This window comes from Plasmodium vivax, chromosome 13 (assembly GCF_000002415.2).
Source record: "Plasmodium vivax chromosome 13, whole genome shotgun sequence".
NCBI classification, from domain to species: Eukaryota; Apicomplexa; class Aconoidasida; order Haemosporida; family Plasmodiidae; genus Plasmodium; species Plasmodium vivax.
The window spans coordinates 165,333-182,491 of record NC_009918.1 but is presented as its reverse complement, the minus strand read 5'-3'; the positions used below and the strand labels follow the sequence as shown (position 1 = coordinate 182,491).

The following is a 17,159-nucleotide window of genomic DNA, read 5'->3' as shown; positions in this document are numbered from 1 at the left end:
AAAAAAACACATCTCTATTGTATTCCTTTGCTTACATTACGTTATGCACGTCTCTCATTGGGTGATACACATGCAATTAACGCAGCCATGTGGTGAAACTAGCAAACGAAAAATGCCACACTTGGCTCACGCTGCTCCTCCCCGCCTATGCGGAACGCTTGAAAGGCAGAAAAAAAAAGGGGGATGGGGAGCCTCATGTATATGTGCGTGCAGGCAGTGATACCTTCTTAGGTAGTATCCATAGAGTTACAGTTCATGGTGTTAAACAAGGGGATGTATGAAACAAAAGTGAAACAAAATGGAGGGAAAAGTCAAATGGGGGAAAACCAAATGGAGGGAAACCAAATGGGGGGAAACCAAATGGGGGGAGACCAAATGGGGGGAAACCAAATGGGGGGAGACCAAATGGAGGAAATCCAAGTGGAGGAAAAACCAAATGGAAAGAAAAGCCAAATGGAAAGAAAAGCCAAATGGATGGAAAGGCCAAGTGGAGGGAAACCAAATGGAAAACAGAACAAACTGGAAAAGAAAACAAAAAATGGAAAAAAAAAACAAACGGGGGAAAAAAACTTGTAAAACTACAAAAGCGCGAAAAGGGAAAAGGGAAAAGGGAAAAAATTAAAACGTGAAGGCACAAAAACGTAAAAGTGAAGAAAAAAAAAAAAAAAAAGCTGACGAGTGTTTAACGTTAAGCAGGAAAAGTACACTCTTTACATAAAAATGAATGGCAGGAAATTGTACACGTAAAAATAAATGGTAACAATTTTTGGTGAATTTTAAAATTTCACTAAACAGTTAAAAGTGAAATGAAATTTGGATTGGCTCGGGAAAACGTGGCGTGTATATAAATCCCCTTTTTTGGTTTAAGGGCAATCATATTTTTTTTTTTTTTTTTTTTTTTTTCTTGTTCTTTTTGAGCTTTATATGCAAGTGTTTGTATCAAGGGGCGTAACCGTTAGCCTCGCGCGCGCAACAGTTAGTGGTCGCACATTCCAATGTGCGCGTGTAAGCGGCGTGTATGCGCGGTGGGTGTGCTAGGGGGGGTGTATGCGAGCATGCGGCGCTTACCACACGTGCACGTGAGCAGACGGGTAGGTATGCACTTGTTTGTAAGCACTTATTTGGATGAGCCTACTTGGATGAGCTTATTTGGATGAGCTCACTTGGATGATCTCATACGTATGCACTTCTTGGCAAGCAGCTCCTTTCCCGGTTTGCACCCATTTGGGGACTCGCAAAACGACCCTGCACGAATTTTTTTTTTTTTCCACCCCCTTTGCTTGCCCCGCTTAAGCACTTTTTCCACCGTTCATGTGGAGCAAAAGTCGCTGTACGTCTGGTAGACATGGCGGGCATCGAGGAGGTTGCGACGGGTGAGGGCTGAAATGGTTGAGAAGCCCTTGGCGGGGAAGTGGCAAAATGGGGGGTGGCTCGACGAAGCGGCGAGGTAAGGCAGCGTGGCGAGGCGGTACGACCAGGTGGTATGCTCATGTGACGTGACGAGGCGGTATGGCCACGTGTCATGCGGGCAAAACGGTGCCTGAGGCGCGCCGCATACCCCTCAGCAGCACTTAAAGTTATCCTTCATGACGCGCAAAAGAGAGATGTATTCGGGTTTGGCACTAATGACGTAATGGTTCCTTTTGGCGTACTTTTTAATTTCGTTTTGTATGTACTCCTCATCACAACGCAAGAAGGGGTTGTATGCAAATTCATCTTGCAGGAGAGAAGGCACGGTGGGAAGCAGATCTTCGTTTGCCAAAAGTTGCTGATGAAAGGCAGCCAAATGGGGGTTAACCCCATCTACACTTAACGCAAACTTCACATTGTCTTGTGTATATTCATGTCCGCAAAAAACGTAAATGTTCGCTGCGTCCTTTTGTAGGCTTTTTAAATTGCGCACAGAATTATGCAAGTCGAAATTATTGCCTTCAAAATTTTTGCCCAGTCCACATATGAACAAAAAATCGCCCGTAAAAAATATTTTTTTTTTTGAAGAGTCCTTTTGTGCATTTTCCACTAAGTATGAAATATGATTGTTACAATGAAAATGTGACAAAAATGTGGAAATTTTAAAGTTATTTATTTGGAAAGTCTTTACATTTTGAAGATTGCTATTTATGTATTTATTGTCCTTTTCTTTAATTCCGTACACGTTAATTTTTTTGTTGAAAAAATAGCTATTTCCCCCATTATGGTCAGCATGTTTATGTGTGCATAGCACATTTTTTATTTTTATTTTTTCCATTTCCGCGATTTCGTTAACGACGTTGTGGTCACTTGGGTCCACTGCCACTCCTTCATCCTTATCGTCGTAAAAAATGTAGGCGTAGTTGTCTCTGTACATGGGCACGATGATTACGTTTGTGCATATGTCAGGTTTCTTGACGATGAAATATTTTTTGTCCTTCTTGGTGAAGCGGGTACTGTGTATATTACCACTGCTGAAAAGTCCCCTTTCGAAAAATAGCCTGCTGGACATAGACAGTCGGGGAGTTGCCCCCGCGGGGGAGAAGCAGTTTATCGCCACAAGGGCCCGCGCGAGCTTCATCCTTCGCGGGGGTGACGCGGGAAAAAAAGAAAAAAAAACGCATAAAAGGGGATGGCCAAGCGGGATGGCCAAGCGGGATGGCCAAACAGTATGACTACGCGGGATTGCCAAACCGAATGGCAAAAATAACAAACATCCAGGGATATCCTTTTTAACCCCACGAAGGGCACTTTTTCGCACCTTGGGCCAAACCGCGGGCGCAATTTTCTCCAGAGCCTTTCGGCAAAGCAGGGCCAATTAGTCGCACCGTGTAGCATTACCAGGATGAACACTTAATCCGCAGGCATACCATTTTTTTATCGTTTATTTTGCACTTTGTATTTTCGTGCACACATTTTTTAAGATGCACTGCGGGGAAAATCGAACGGCTCGACGTCATTTATGCGAACATTGCACAGTTGTGTTCCGCGCGATTGTTAGTTTGCGGCACGGGGGATGGCTATACATTCTTTAGGGGCCCCGTTTTTGGGGAGTTCCCTTTTTAGAAGCTCCATTTTTTTGGGGGCTCCCTTTTTAGCGCATTTGCCCGTATGGCACTGCGTATGTCTTTCTAGCATCGAACTGCCTACTGTGTGGAGCGCTGAACAGGTGCTGATTCAGGGGAGGCGAGGAAAAGTTAAAGCTCTGAGTGAGTTCACTTCAAAGGGGGGGTGCTCCCCTAATGTGTTGTTTCTCTGATCGGTTCGCCTTCATAACGCATGCGCGAGCGTGCCACTTTAGGCCATTCCCGATTAACCCATTTTTTTGATATTCTCACCCCGACGTTGAGCCGCTAAAAAGGGAAGCTCGTGGGTAGAACGGAACAGAAGCGTGCCAACCCCCCATGCAACATGCAAAACGGGGGAGTGACACAAGTTAAGATCTCGTATATGCACCCGTAAGTGGGCCATATATGTGCGATGCCCCCGATCGTTTGGCTTCCCTTTTTGTGGGATACGCTATACGCGCTGCGTGTACTGCTGCTGAGTGCACAGGGAAAAGAGGCCAATCAGCGCCGTTAAAATTGGCGTGATGATTATAGGGACCCCATTGTACGTTCTGGTTATTCGAGTGGATTGCTTTCCTCAAGACGACCCCATTTGTGCAAGAGGATAAATGTACATACCCAGTGTTTACGGTTTAGAAATAAAGAAAAAAAATAAATAAAAGGCCCTTTCCAAATGTTCTAAATGTAGGGGGGTACCACATTTTCCTAACATGGTGGTATCTTTTTTATCATTATATTTTTTTTAAAGTAGGAGCTTCCACTACATTTGCGCGGCGTACTTGATAGATACGCTTCTACGTTTTTTTTTTTTTTTCTCATTTATGCTGTTCCACGAATGAAGAAGGGAACGTGCTCGCTTATGTGTACCCGTTTGCTCTACATGTACCAATTTTTTTCTCTTTTCCTTCAAGACAAGAGTTCAAATTAAAGCGTTCGCGTAGTTAGGGGCGTTTCTGTGTGCCCCTGTAGGTATAGGAGCCGCTCATTTAGGAAGCGCGTGGAGGAATCTTATCTACCTGTGGCACGAGCGCACACAGTGAAACAGTACATTGGTATGATGTTAAGCCAAAGTGCAATGACCCATATGCGTTCCCCAGTTAGAAATTTCGAAAAAAAAAAATACATTACAGTTTTGTAGCACCTTCCCCTGCGAGGGGGCACCAAAGTGCACTTCCGATTGTGTGCGATTCGTTAGGGGCATACACGAATTAGCGCGCAGGGGTTAAATTAGCGATGGGGTCCAAACCGGCGTCGCGTGGCCTATCGCGTGGCCTGTCGCGCGGGTGCGAACCCTTGTGCACACATCCATGCCACATCGCTCCTTCTAACGTTCAGGGAGTAACTACATAAATTGTGTACATTTATATATGTAAACATACGTGCTTATTATAACGCTTGTACCCAACTGCAGCGGCCGAATCTCCCCTCCACCCCTCTCCTTTGGCATTTTAGCTGGCTCACTACACGCACTTTGTGAAGTGAGAAAGAGAAAAAAATAACACGCACATTTGCCATTCGCAAAAAAAAAAAAAAAGAAAAAAAAGAGTTAAAATATAAACATACGGATGTCCCTCTCAAAATTTATATGTCCTTGGTCCCATATAAGAACTTCCAACAAAAAGGAGTATCTTCCTTAAGTAGTAAAAATAAAAAAACATCACACTACATTTTCGCCATTGTTTTTGTAAATAACGTTAAACGTGTTTGCCATTATCACATGAACATACGCAAAAAAAAAAAAAAAAAAAAATACGCAAACGTTCGTTCGTAACAGTTCCACACGTGGTTTTTTTTACCCTCATGTTTAGGAGTTATATACTGGCAAAGGTTATAAACGAATAGAAACCCTCCTTTTTTAGTGATTTTTTTTTTTTCCTTTTTTGTGACAAAATGTCAGGTATGTTCAAACACATGTGTGTAGTTTGCAAATGTAGGAAGGGGGCAAACCTGTGGCATTTTTTCCACCCGCTTCACTGGCTACATACATTCCGTGGGATTCAAGCGGTTATTTTATTATTTGTTTTTTTTTGGTTTCCCCACCACCCACAGAACAAGAAATAATTGCCGAAGATACCTCCAACACAAATGCTGAATCGGAAGTGGACGAACAGGCGGGTAGGCGCAGAACATGAGCGTTGCAGGATTGCAATGGCTTGACGTGTGTGTGTGTTTGTGTGTGCGTCTATTTGGAATTCCCCCTCTGCGTAATCAAGTGCAAGTTACTCGCCTGTACCTGTTCGTTACTCATTCGTACCTGTACGTTACTCCTGTATGCACCACGTGCTCACCCCGAACCGCAGAACTCCTGGAGAAGAAAACGGCACAGGAACTGTTCGACATGGGGACCCTAGAATTTAAGGAGAACAAAAACTTCGACGTTGCAGCGGAGAGATTTTCCATGGCCGTGGAGAAGAAGTAAAGAGGCAACCATTTTTCTGCCCCTTGGTAGCACTACTTCTCTGCCAAGTTAAAATGACGCCGATGTGTCTTTACTCCCTGCACACCCATCCTCTTCCCCACTCGCAGAGTGAAAGAATTAAACGCAGAAGGGAGCATCCACGTCGACTTGTGTGAATACTACCTGTCCTTTGCTGACGCCCTGCTGACCAAGGAAGAAGAGAAAAACGATCTTTTCGAGTTCTTGAAAAAAAGTAACTCCCTAAAATGAGAGCAGCGGTTTCGCGGTGTTGTTTCACCGTGTGGTTTCACCGTGTGGTTATGTGGACCCCCCTGACGAAGAGACGGCTCCTCCCACGACGATCCTCCCCACTGTGCTTTGTTAACATTTATCCTTTCCCCCCATTTAGGGAAAAAAATCGAGGTGTCCGACACGGAGGAGGATTCAGCTGAGAAGGAAGAAGTCACGGACGAGCAGGTAATCAAAATTGTGTATTTCTGAAGAGAGCATTTTTCCAGGCGTTCTTCCTTTTTTGTGGCAACGTTTTCCTGTTGTGACTATGTAGACCGTTTTCGCTTCACATGGTTGCGAAAGGGGGAGGACTTGCACCAACTTCGGTATATTTGAACCCATTTTGAACCGCTTCTCCCCCCCTAACCAGCTTGCCTTTGAGATGTTCGAATTTGCAAGAAAATGTTACGAACTCCTAGTGGAAGAGAAGAAGGAGGAGGTGTCGAAGAAGGACATTTTGAATTACACCTACGTGTTTATTCGCCTTGGGGACATCAGCTTATTGAACCACTTTTTCGAGGAGGCCTTGAAGGTGGGTTGCGCTATGTGCGGAGCGACCATTTGAGGCGACTGCCGATCGTCTCCCGTTGGGCCATATTTTGCCTAGTCTCTTATCGCGTTTCATATACTGCTCCTCATTCGCCGCTATCCATTTATCGCTCCTCATTCGCCGCTATCCATTTATCGCTCCTCAATCGCCGCTTTCCATTTACCGCCCCCCCCTGCAGGAGTACCAAAAGTGCGTGGAGCTGCGGGAGAAGCACAAGGTGGGAGATGAGAACCTGATCGCCCCCCTGATCTCCCTGTCGCAGAGCTACATGTTCTGTGGAAAGAGAAAAGAAGCTGTGGAGTATTTCGAAAAGGTAAAGAAGATCCTGCTGGACGTGCGACAGAAAACCACCCCGCTGCCTGACAACACAAACGAGAAGATTATACGGGACACATACGACGATGTGCAAATACAAATTAATGACTTGAAGAGACAAATAGAGGAGGAGGGCGAGGAAGGAAAGGAGTTGGGAAGCCAAACCATTGCCAAGGAGTTGGTGGTCACGACAAAGGTTAGCACTAACTGTGTGCCCAGCACAAGGGCCACTCGGCAGCTGCGCAAGGGATCAAAGTGGAAGTGCGCTCAGCAGTGCAGCAGCGATTGGGATATGTGCAAGTTTATGCATACGTATATATATATATATATATTTTTTTTTTTCTTTTTCTTTTTTTTTTTCCCCCCTGCGCAGTCCGAATTCGACAAGGCCGTGCTGAACAAGGAAAACAACGAAGTTACCAAAATCACCATTTCCACGGTGAATGATGACGAGCAGGGAACCAAGAGAAGAAGGATCAACTTGTCTAATTATAAGAATTAGACAGAAGTGATCTGCCCCACAGGCTGAGAGCAAGTGTGTGCAATGTGCTCAACGTGTGCAGAGGCGGAGAAGCAAGCGGGGAGGTACGAGGTACACACATTCACCCGAACCCGAAGTGTTTACATGTCTTGCAGAAGTGTAGAGCGCGCTTCCGTTCTGCGTCGAGCGGTTTCGATTGCTCCTTAAGGGGAACGAAATCAGGGAGTACCAGCATATCGCAGCATAGCGTATAGCATAACGTTCAGCATAACGTACAGCACAACGCACAGCATAACGTAGCGACGGTGTTCCCCTCCCCCCCCATGTGGTGCCGCTAAAATTAGGTATAAAGTGACCCGCGCGCCTTTTTTGACTCACCATTGTGACTAGCCATTTTGACTCACCATTTTGACTAGCCATTTTGACTCACCATGTTGACTAGCCATTTTGACTCGCCATTTTTGTCTTGATTTTTTTTCAATGCGTTCGCGCAGGCATACATGCTTACACACATGCTTACGTGTACGTTACGTGCATACATACGTACAGTACACGCGCCTTTTTCCCCCCCTGCACGCGAAAGGAGGCACACAAAACGTGTGCACGAAGAAAAGATGGAGATGCTCTTATGTGCACACGCACTGGGCGCGCACTTCCTTGTTTTGCGCCCCCCGCGTCTTCCATTTCGTAAAGTCACTGGCATATGCCCTCCGCGTTTATCCACGTGTTACGACTATGTATCCGTGCACCGTTCACACGTAACAGGAAAAAAAAAAAAAAAAAAAAAAAAAGTATACCGTGCATGAGTAGAAAGAACACCGTGTAAAAACTGATTAAACGAAACAGGTGAGTAGTAACATATGATGATAATGATAAGGGGATGCCATTCGGGTGAGCGCCGATCGAATGACCAGCTGCGCGGCGGTGTCTCCCTTTTGAATGAGTAGCCAGATGATCAGGCAACTGCTTCCCAGTTGTAATTCCCCCCTCTGTTCGCTCATCCTACACCTTTTGCCCAAAAAAAAAAAACTCCAAACTAGTGCGTTTCCACCTTTTCTAGTAAAACCTTTTTCTGTTCATTTTTTTCCATTTCCATTCATCAGTTGTAGTTATACGTGATATGTACATGTGTTAAAAAAAAAAAAATTAAAAAAATTAAAAAACGATGCGAAACGATTATCCTTCTGGGTGCGCATATCCATATGCTTTTGCACACACGTAGCACTTGTCCAGGTTTGCAATTAACATGTACACAGCAATACACAAGCATACAACACTTAGATCATTTAAAAACATGAAAATGTGTGGCATTATCGAAGTGGCGAATTAAGCTCAGTGGGCACACACGTAGGAGGGGCATATAAATCTCGGATTGTTTGTACATATATCCTTACATGCCACATAATGTGCTCTTCGTCTGTTCTGATCGGCCCATTCGTTATTGATAATGTAGAGTGTGTTTGTGTGGGTTAACCGCGGATTAGTGCGGTGTGACTGCAAAAATGGTGGGGAATGCAAAATGGGGCGATGCACCTGCACCCAAATACGCACCGGGGGTGTAACACATGGGATACGCAACTGCAGGGTTAGCAGCAAGGTCAGCAGCGAGGTCAGCAGCGTGACCAATTACGGGGTAAACTGCCAAACCAACTGCAGGCGTGTTTTTTTTAAAATAATCAGGGGGCACTGAAATGGACAAGTGAACAACGCCGCTTCGACATTATCTTCCAAATAAACGTCTTCACAACTGATGTTTCATGATAGTGCTGTTTTACATTTATGCTTTTCAGGTGAATATTTGGGGGGTGGGTCCATCAAAAAAAAAATAAAACGGGTGAGGTGTGCGTCTTCCACATGCGTACGTGAGTATGTTACGAGGAACTCGCTGCTTATGCAAACATGCATATAAGCAAACACACACACACGCATGTGTACGTGTTTTGAAGTGTCGTCTAGAAGTGATAACCCCGCCGCTGCGTTCCTGTTTTGGTTTGCCTCCACTTTTGGGGCTCATCTATCGGGGTGGATGCACAAACGGGAGCTGCACTCCCAAAGGTGTTCGGCTTGCATGTTTACCAACGTGTGGATACTGCTCTATGGGGTGGTTATTCTATAGACGTTCTTCTTGTCAATTCATTTTAGGGGCGCACGGTAAACACGCGAAGGGTGAATACTGCTATGTGTTGAGTGAGTGTGTGGATTTGTTCCCCGGGGGGATTCATACTTCCGTTTGGGTGTTTTTTTTTTTTTATTTATTTTTCTATTTTTTTGCTGCGTTAAACACGCACTTGCACTTTTTGGAGTGCTCGCAAGGGAAAGAGTGCCCTATGCAAAACACTGAAACTGCGGAGGTGAAAATTGCAACTACTTCTTTGGTGGGTACAGCGTTGCACACACGTCATATTTGTTGTGCACTCTGTGGTGTGTCTCCACCGTTGAGTTTACTACTACATGTTTCCACGGCTGACGAGAGCACAGAGGGGAGGGGCCGCCTCATCACGTTCCCCTTACATTACATTCCTCTCAGTTACTCATCTTTATGGAAGGAAGCATCCCATTATGTTCACAAGAAATGTCACTTTCCGTGTGTAACACTCTTTTCGTGTTTTCTTTTCCCTCGAGGGGGTCTTCCTCCGCCTGCCTATGCTCAACGTGGTGGAGAGGCAGATGCACCATGGGGAATATGTTCAGAGAGTTAATTTTTTTGGTCTTCACGTTGGAGCTATTTAGCAGGTTCATCATTTCCTCGTTTTCTTCCCATATGAGTCTTCGGTTGATGCCAGAGCTGTCAAACTCGTTGGTCCCTATTCCGTGGATGTAGTCGTAAATCAATTTGAGCGGCTCAATTTCGTTAAAGATGCCCGTCTGGGCTGCGGTGGTGTTGATGTTCTTCGTGCTCACGTCGTCCTCGCGGCTGGCATCGCGGCAGGGATCGCAGCTAAGACCGCAGCTGCCATCCAAATTGGAATCGCTTCTTCCATCGCAGTGGTCCTCCTCATCTTGGATGCCCGACTCCCCCTGCTCGTCCGCCTTGGCGCCCCCGCTCAGGTTTTCCCCCTCGGTGAGGCTATTTCCCCTCTCTTCTTCCTCCTCCTCCACGGTGGAGAGGCTACTGTACATAAACGTTTCCGCGTGATGTCTCTTCTTCTTGTAGACGCTCTCCGGCTTGCAGTAGTTCCCCCTCCGTCCACATGCACTACAGGCCAGATCGCTCGAAACGTTGTTGCCGAGAAAATCCCTCTCATTCACGACATTCCAACAGCCTTCGCTCACGGGGCTCCAATAAACCAAGCCCTTGCGAGCGTCTACTACATCGTTGCCTCCCTTGTTGCTCTTCTTGTGCGGGTGCATGCTCATCTTCCTCTCACAGCTGGAGGTACTACGAGTGTTTTTATACGGGACGATGGAGTCATTACTCCTTTGGAATTGGTTCACTACGCCCCCGTTTAGAAGGAGTCCCTCATCATTCGAGTCACCACTTTGGTGGCTCTCCCCATTTGGGTCTTCACCTTCCTCATCCCTTCTCACTTCCATTTGGTGCCTCCGATTTATACCACCACGGTGGTAACGACTGGGACTCGCCTCCACATACTGCACTCTGCCTCTCTGGCAGGACTTAAAGCTGTTGCTTCGAAAAAGGTTCGCTCCTGCGGTGGGAGCACTGCATACTACTGGGTTGATTCTGCACATGCCATGCACGTACAGACTTCCATTGTGGCTTGCGTGGTGGAAGTGCCTCTGAGGGACGACTTCTCCGTAGCTCACGTCTACGAAGCTACTTCCTAAAGGCGCATTGTAGTAGCCTTCTCTGTGCATTCGACTCCTTTCAGCGTTAACGCTGAGCATCTCGTTGAGGAGGTTGTTTCCGTGGGAACGTCGATTGGCTCGGTCGTCTCCATCGCGGTTGGTGTGCCCTCCGTGATGTCGACTCATATGCCCATTGTAACGATTGGTGGTACTACTTCCACTGCCGTGGTGACGCGTGTTTTGACTGCTGCTGGGGCCACTCGCTCCATTCGCACCGCTGGGGCCATTGGCTCCATTCGCACTGTCGTTGTTCCTCGCGTCATCGATGCCGCCATTCGGGGATCCGTTGTTCCCGTTTTCATTATCGCTGTTTTCATTGCCGTCGTTGCTGTTCGTCAATCCTTCGTCGTTCCCTTGGTGGCTGACCCTGTGTTGGAGGTAGTTATAGAAGTACGTGTCCCGGTTGTGCTGTTGCTGCTGCGGCTGGTGGTGGTACTGCTGGTACTGGTGAAGGGGGTTCTGGTGCTGCTGCTGCTGATGGTGCGCGCCGCGAGCACTCACGCAGGCGCTGTTACTGCCGCTAATGCAGCCACTGCCGCTAATACCGCCAATGCCGCCACTACCGTCATGGTTGCTTCTCGCCATGGTCACTCTGTTGGGCAGGCTGGCAAAGTTGCCGTTGTTCGGCACATTATAGGACCTTCGACCCCTCCGATCGTTCCGCAGAGCACTCCCATTAAACACCCAGTAGCCGCCGCCTCCTCCCCCGTTATGCTCATCAAGGGGGTGATGATGATGGTGGTGGTGGTACTGCTCCCTATAGTCGTACCCCCGCAAGCTCTCTACACTACTGCTGTCATTACTACTGGGATCTATTCTTTCTCCGCATCTGGCAAACATGAGGTTGTGATTCATGCCTCCTCGGTTTGGCTGATTACGGTTGTTGCTTCTGCCGCTGCCGTGGTGGTTGCCTCCGCGGCTCTGTCCGCCACTTCCCCTTTCGTGGCCATCACCACTTCCGCTTCCGCCGCCGCTTCCGCCGCTGTTACCATTGCCACCAGCGCTCCCTCCGCCGCTTCCACCCCCACCGGAGTTGTTCTGATTGTTTGCGTTGCCACTTCCATTGTTGTTGTTGCGACCGTCGTCGGGGTTGGGCGGGCCCATGTTCGGTCGGTTGTTCGCGTTGAGCAGCGAAATGGACCTGGCCGGGTGCTGCGCAAATTGGGCGCTGTCCCGAGAACAAACTTCAATTTTGCATTGGCCGGCTTTAAAGATAGAACCCACGGGTAGAGCGACGGGATCAGAAAAGGGCGGGATTTTTAAGAACGTTCCCAAGGTACTAGTGTCCCTCAGAAGCCATCTTTCTCCAACGGGCTTGGTTCCATCATAGTATATTAAGCAGTGCTCTCTAGATACGTACCCATTCGAATTGGTAACGGACAGTTTTTTGTAACTGGACTGCGCATAGGGACCTCTCCCTAGGACTACTCCCTTAGGATCTATATACTCCGTTTTCAAAGTGACTTCATCCTTTACCGTTCCAAAGTCAAATTTGATGAGCAAATTGGACTCGATATTTTCGCAATATGAGGGGATGTTATCTTCGCTCCCGTTGTTGGCGGGGTCCGTTGCATCTGCCGCTCGGTCGGCGGCTTGTTCGGGGATCCTTTCTTGGGGACGTTCCGCAGTGGGGTCGGCTCCCGCTTCGGCTCCCACTTCAGCTCCCGCTTCTTCCCTCTGTTCCGCGTCGACTTCATTTTCTCTAGCGTTGACTGCCCTCTCCCTGTCTGCGTCCTCGCCTCCTTCCTTGCCCTTCTCCTTCATCAGCTCGTTTAGCTCATGCCTGTCAAGCACCTTATTGGACTTCTTATCCCACACGTACCCTTTGTAGGGCATACCGGCCGTGTTTTTATCTATCGATACGGTAACTTCCAGTCGGTCCCCTATGTGGATGATATCTCCCTCCTTCAACACGTGGTTGTTATTCACCTTAATCATGGTGCCAATGGTAGACCCACAATCCACTACCCCAATGTTGTTATTTTCTGCCTTCACAAATATAAGGTGCGATAGGGAGACGGATGAATGGGGCATATGAATTAAACTCTTAACATGTCTCCCTCCATCCCAAGGCAACCTATTCGGTAGAGCAGATGAGTCGAAAAATTGGCTATCAATTTTATGGGTTCTATCTTGAATGATCTTTAAAATTATTTTCTCATCTTTCCTAATGCACATGGAAGGGTTCTGTGTGATGTAGTTTTCCACCCATGCGTGTAGCCTATCATTCGTCACTTCCTTATTGTCCTTATCGTACCCAATCAGCTCGCTAAATATTTTACAGTCGTTAATGTTAAATACCCACTTGGCTTTTGACCACAAATTATTTACTGTGAAGAAATCTACAATGCAGGCAGTGAGGTCATCAAAAAAGACAGGCACGGAAATCATATCGTTCAGAAAGATACGTAGAAAGAGGGGGACACTCACTTGGGGTTTAATGAAGTTTTCATTCCACCAGATTTCATCCACGGTGTTTACTATTTCGATCGACTTATATATTTTGATGGACTTTCTTCTCAAATTATATATGCGTACTAGATTTGAAATAATTGTGTTAATGCATACGGTGTGTCCTAGGGCTTGTCTACACAGAGGGCAATTCTTTCCATTCAGTTTGTTGTGGCCTATGCAGTAGCGGCAAAAGGTGTGCCCACAGTTCATCGTTACGGGGAGGTAGAAATAGTCTAGACATATGGGGCATGTGAGTTCTCTCTTCAGACACTGTATGAAACTTTCGACTGTTAGTCCTCCTGTAGGGAGAGCTACTGCTGATCCTTGGGCTCCTACCCCCTGGAGGGAAGAATCCCCCGTCGGTACTCCTCCTACTGCACTACTTAATGTGTTTACAAAGGGGCTTGTGTCCACCAGGTTTGCATTGTTAAGAATTGATGCCACTACTAGTTCGTCATTCAGTTGCTCGTGCTCCACCAGGTGCAGCATATTTCTTTCCACCTCGTCGTCCTTCTTTTTTATATTTTCTCTTGCCTGGACTTCGCTCAACTGGGCTCCTTGCATCAGGGCGTTCGCGTGGTTTTCTCTGCTCAGTTGGTCATACTGCTCATGCTGCTCCTCCAGATGCTCCTCCAGATGCTCCACCGCCGCATCCTCGCGCGCATCTCCCACTTCGTCCGCGTGGTTGCTCTCCGCGTGCACGCCGTTCTGCACGAAGTAGTTGCTCGATCCGTTCACGAACACGTCGTCCCTCTCGCCCCCGTGGGGGTGGCTCAGGGGGTCGTTCTTTCTTCCTTCGCCGTCCGCCATGTGGCCCGAGATGCCCGCAACTACGTTCGCGGGGATGTTTGAGGCTACGTTCGAGGCTACGTTCGCGCCCACATTTAGCGCTACTCCTGCGGCTACGCCGTCGAGCAGGCCCTGGCTCACACCGCGCATGCCGCTGCCCCCAATGCCGTCGTAGCCACCCAGGATGTTGTCTCCGTTGAAAACGAAGAGCCCGTTTCGGGTGTTGCCCGTGATGCTCTGCGCTGTGTCGTTAGGAAGGTCGCTATTGGGGAGATCGCTATTCGGGAGGCCGCTATTCGGAAGGCCGCTATTCGGAAGGCCGCTATTCGGGAGGCCGCTATTCGGAAGGCCGCTATTCGGGAGATCGCCATTTATGAGCACGCTGGAATTGCTGCCCTCCGGGTGTCGATTGCCGTACTGCTCGTGCGCCTGTTGCTGCGCATGGGGGTTGTTGGCGCCGCGGCCCAAGCTGCCGCTACCATTGTTGGACTCTCCTCTCTCGTTCGCCATGTTTTTATTTTCGTTTCGGTTTAATCTATCTGTTCTCTTTCTTCTAGAGTTGACGTTATCTTCATCGTCTTTTGGAGTGATACATTCATCCTCTAACGAGTCATTATCGTCGATGAACATACCATCGTCATTCAGAATGAAATTATTATTTTCGCTATCTTCCGCGTTAATTCCGTTGTTGTTATTTCTACGCTGTCGGCTTCTTCCTCTGTTGTTCGCCTCGTTCATTTTTTGTACTTATTCATGCGTGTACGGACGTGCCCAGGGAGGGGTTGTGTGCACGGGGGGTGTTCTCCTTACGGGGCAGATACGCTCAATGGGGGAATGTATCTCCGTTGGGGGCCGTAGGGAGAGTCGACGCGAGTGCAGTGAGACGGTACACAAGTAAGTACAGCACGTGATTTCGTATGTACAGCTAGCACGTATGCACGTACCTCCGCGCTGCACCGCGCCTGCGAGTTGGCCTCCTGGGGTGGATTGTGCGAATTGGCGTGGGTACTCACGTGCGCTGTGGAGGGGCACCTTAAGGTACGCACTTAAGGCAGGCAACCATGCACGCACTTACGTTGGCAGTTCGGATGGCGGTGAACTCACACAGATGGGGCGCGCCTCTCGATGCATACGCACAACGCGAGGGGGCAAACCACGGCAAGGGGAAAAAGTACCGCCGCTCCGGCTTTACATAAAAAGGGGGTCCTCACGTGAGGGGAAAAAATCAGCGCGCTCGCGTGCGATCGTGTATGCGCGTGGGGAGGCACTTCACGGTGGGGTTAAGTGCAGACGCCCTTACGCAGGTATGCTCACCGCGCAGGCGCTCTTAAGGAACGCCTTTTTTTCTACACTTATGCTAATTATGCATTCACGTGCGAAGCATTTACACATAACCGCAGGATGTCAATGCCGTATGTACATAAATCCACGTAAGGCATTCGTATGCAGTGGGTAATCAATCAGGTTGGTCTCTCTCCCACGCGTGCGTGCAGGCATGTGCTGCTACGCGCAGATGGGCACAGCTGGGTACAGCCGAGTACAGCCGGGCACTGGTATGTACAGGTATGTTCAGGTATGTAGGGATTTACGCTAATATGTACTGGCATAAAGGGGCATGCATATATATCTCATAAACGTGAATGGCTCGGCTCCACGAGTTTGCTCGCGCAGGCTGCCCTCTTCTTCACTCCTTTTTCCAGGATGCAACGATGGCGCCGCTGCAGCTGGGGTTAAAAGAAAAACTTATGCTTGGCAATTTTCCTTTAAAAAATTCGCCTTAAAAGGTATGCGCTGTTGCGAGAAGTGGGCGATTTACAAAAAAAGGGAGAACAAGGAAAAAGAAATATGCAGGGGGGAAAAAATAAAGCGAAACGCAGGGGGAAGAAAATATAGCGAAACGCAAGGGGAAGAAAATACAGCGAAACGCATGGGGAAAAAAATAAAGCGAAACGCAGGGGGAAGAAAATAAAGCGAAACGCAAAGGGAAGAAAACGCGAAAAAGTATATTCATACATTAACACATAAATACATACATTTAGTCCCTCTCAAGAATTAAAATTTTTCTCTTTCATGTTAAAAATAAAATAAAAAAATATTTTTTGCGTACATGTAATAGCTAAAAAGCGCCTTTTTTTTTTTTTTTTTTTTTTTTTTGGCTTGTATTCCCCTTGGGGGCGTACGAGTAAAATTCATAAGCGTTCACTATGCATGTATTTTTGTATGCCCACGTACGCACGTATTATACAGTATATTTATTTGCGTGCCCTCGGGCATACGCGTGTACGCGCGAAGGAATTACAAATGTGCCCGTGTACGCGAAAAAAGCGGCAATACATAATGGTGTACGCGTACATAAGTTCGCATGTACGTGTGGCGATGCGTATGCATGAAGGTATGCACGTGTAGGGGGCTACGTTACGCTAAGCCTGTATGCGCCGCTAGGGCTGTATGTGCTGCTAAGGCTTATGCGCTGCTAAGCCTGTATGCACGCCCGCTTGGCATACGCGCTACGAAGCATACGCGGTAGGCACACTCTCGCAGGCTTACGCAAGCTTAAGCAAGTTCGCCCGTACTTACGACACATGCATACGTATATATATACATATGCACTTATATGTATATGCGTTCTCTCTTCTGTTCAACGAGGAACCTTTTGGCTGTTTTTTCTTTTTTCCTGCCCCTTTGTTTGGAGTATGCTTATCATTAACGGTTGGAAAGGCAAGGGTAACCACTGGGGGCAAAAGTACAGCTCCTCATCTGATGTAATAATTGTCCTCTTCTCCTCTGGTGCTCGTTCATCAGAGCTCACAAGTGAGGTTTGAGTGGAGAAGGGGTAAAAAATGCCCACTGGAAAATGGCGCGTTAAAGAAGGATGGGTGTGGGGGAAGGCAGGCGAAATTGTAAAACAAGAAAAACAGGCAAGTCATGTAAAGCGCGTAGAACTTGTAAAACTTGTGAAACAGGAGAAACGCGCAAAACAGGTAAAATGTGAAAAAACGTAAAAGGTGAAAAAAGTGAAAAATGTGAAAAAAGTGA

At 47.5% G+C, this 17,159-nt stretch overlaps 4 protein-coding genes across 4 annotated transcripts, besides 14 other annotated features; 2 read left to right on the top strand and 2 right to left on the bottom strand.

Annotated features, from left to right (window-relative positions):
* Nucleotides 1-85: 85 nt before the first annotated feature.
* Nucleotides 86-111: a microsatellite.
* Nucleotides 112-405: 294 nt separating this feature from the next.
* PVX_084320 (hypothetical protein) lies at nucleotides 406-576 on the top strand (the record flags this gene model as incomplete). The annotated part of the gene is made up of 1 exon (XM_001616481.1): nucleotides 406-576. The coding sequence occupies one exon, from the start codon at nucleotides 406-408 to the stop codon at nucleotides 574-576; it is 171 nt and encodes a 56-aa protein (XP_001616531.1).
* A 339-nt stretch (nucleotides 577-915) lies between these two features.
* Nucleotides 916-2,482, bottom strand: PVX_084315 (glyoxalase II, putative; the record flags this gene model as incomplete). Its single annotated transcript, XM_001616480.1, has 1 exon — nucleotides 916-2,482. The coding sequence occupies one exon, from the start codon at nucleotides 2,480-2,482 to the stop codon at nucleotides 1,562-1,564; it is 921 nt and encodes a 306-aa protein (XP_001616530.1). The 3' UTR covers nucleotides 916-1,561.
* Nucleotides 983-1,019: a microsatellite.
* A 2,119-nt stretch (nucleotides 2,483-4,601) lies between the features above and the next one.
* PVX_084310 (hypothetical protein, conserved) lies at nucleotides 4,602-7,838 on the top strand. The gene is made up of 9 exons (XM_001616479.1): nucleotides 4,602-4,678; nucleotides 4,847-4,935; nucleotides 5,088-5,153; nucleotides 5,339-5,453; nucleotides 5,565-5,689; nucleotides 5,846-5,913; nucleotides 6,098-6,259; nucleotides 6,456-6,788; nucleotides 6,966-7,838. The coding sequence occupies exons 2-9, from the start codon at nucleotides 4,929-4,931 to the stop codon at nucleotides 7,092-7,094; spliced, it is 1,005 nt and encodes a 334-aa protein (XP_001616529.1). The 5' UTR covers nucleotides 4,602-4,678; nucleotides 4,847-4,928; the 3' UTR covers nucleotides 7,095-7,838.
* Nucleotides 4,662-4,685: a microsatellite.
* Nucleotides 4,872-4,892: a microsatellite.
* Nucleotides 7,028-7,056: a microsatellite.
* Nucleotides 7,408-7,478: a microsatellite.
* Nucleotides 7,673-7,730: a microsatellite.
* A 105-nt stretch (nucleotides 7,839-7,943) lies between the features above and the next one.
* Nucleotides 7,944-7,968: a microsatellite.
* Nucleotides 7,969-8,874: 906 nt separating this feature from the next.
* PVX_084305 (hypothetical protein, conserved) lies at nucleotides 8,875-14,861 on the bottom strand (the record flags this gene model as incomplete). Its single annotated transcript, XM_001616478.1, has 1 exon — nucleotides 8,875-14,861. One exon carries the CDS (start codon nucleotides 14,859-14,861, stop codon nucleotides 9,597-9,599), a length of 5,265 nt encoding a protein of 1,754 aa, XP_001616528.1. The 3' UTR covers nucleotides 8,875-9,596.
* Nucleotides 9,415-9,447: a microsatellite.
* Nucleotides 11,391-11,563: a microsatellite.
* Nucleotides 11,874-12,014: a microsatellite.
* Nucleotides 13,082-13,102: a microsatellite.
* Nucleotides 14,862-16,355: 1,494 nt separating the features above from the next.
* Nucleotides 16,356-16,381: a microsatellite.
* A 524-nt stretch (nucleotides 16,382-16,905) lies between these two features.
* Nucleotides 16,906-16,935: a microsatellite.
* Nucleotides 16,936-17,159: the final 224 nt, after the last annotated feature.

Excerpts from the sequence above, each read along its gene's own strand:
- PVX_084310 (XM_001616479.1), top strand. Across the intron at positions 5,690-5,845 it reads TTTCGAGTTCTTGAAAAAAA|GGAAAAAAATCGAGGTGTCC; the intron begins GTAACTCCCTAA and ends CCCCCCATTTAG. Across the intron at positions 6,789-6,965 it reads AGTTGGTGGTCACGACAAAG|TCCGAATTCGACAAGGCCGT; the intron begins GTTAGCACTAAC and ends CCCCCTGCGCAG.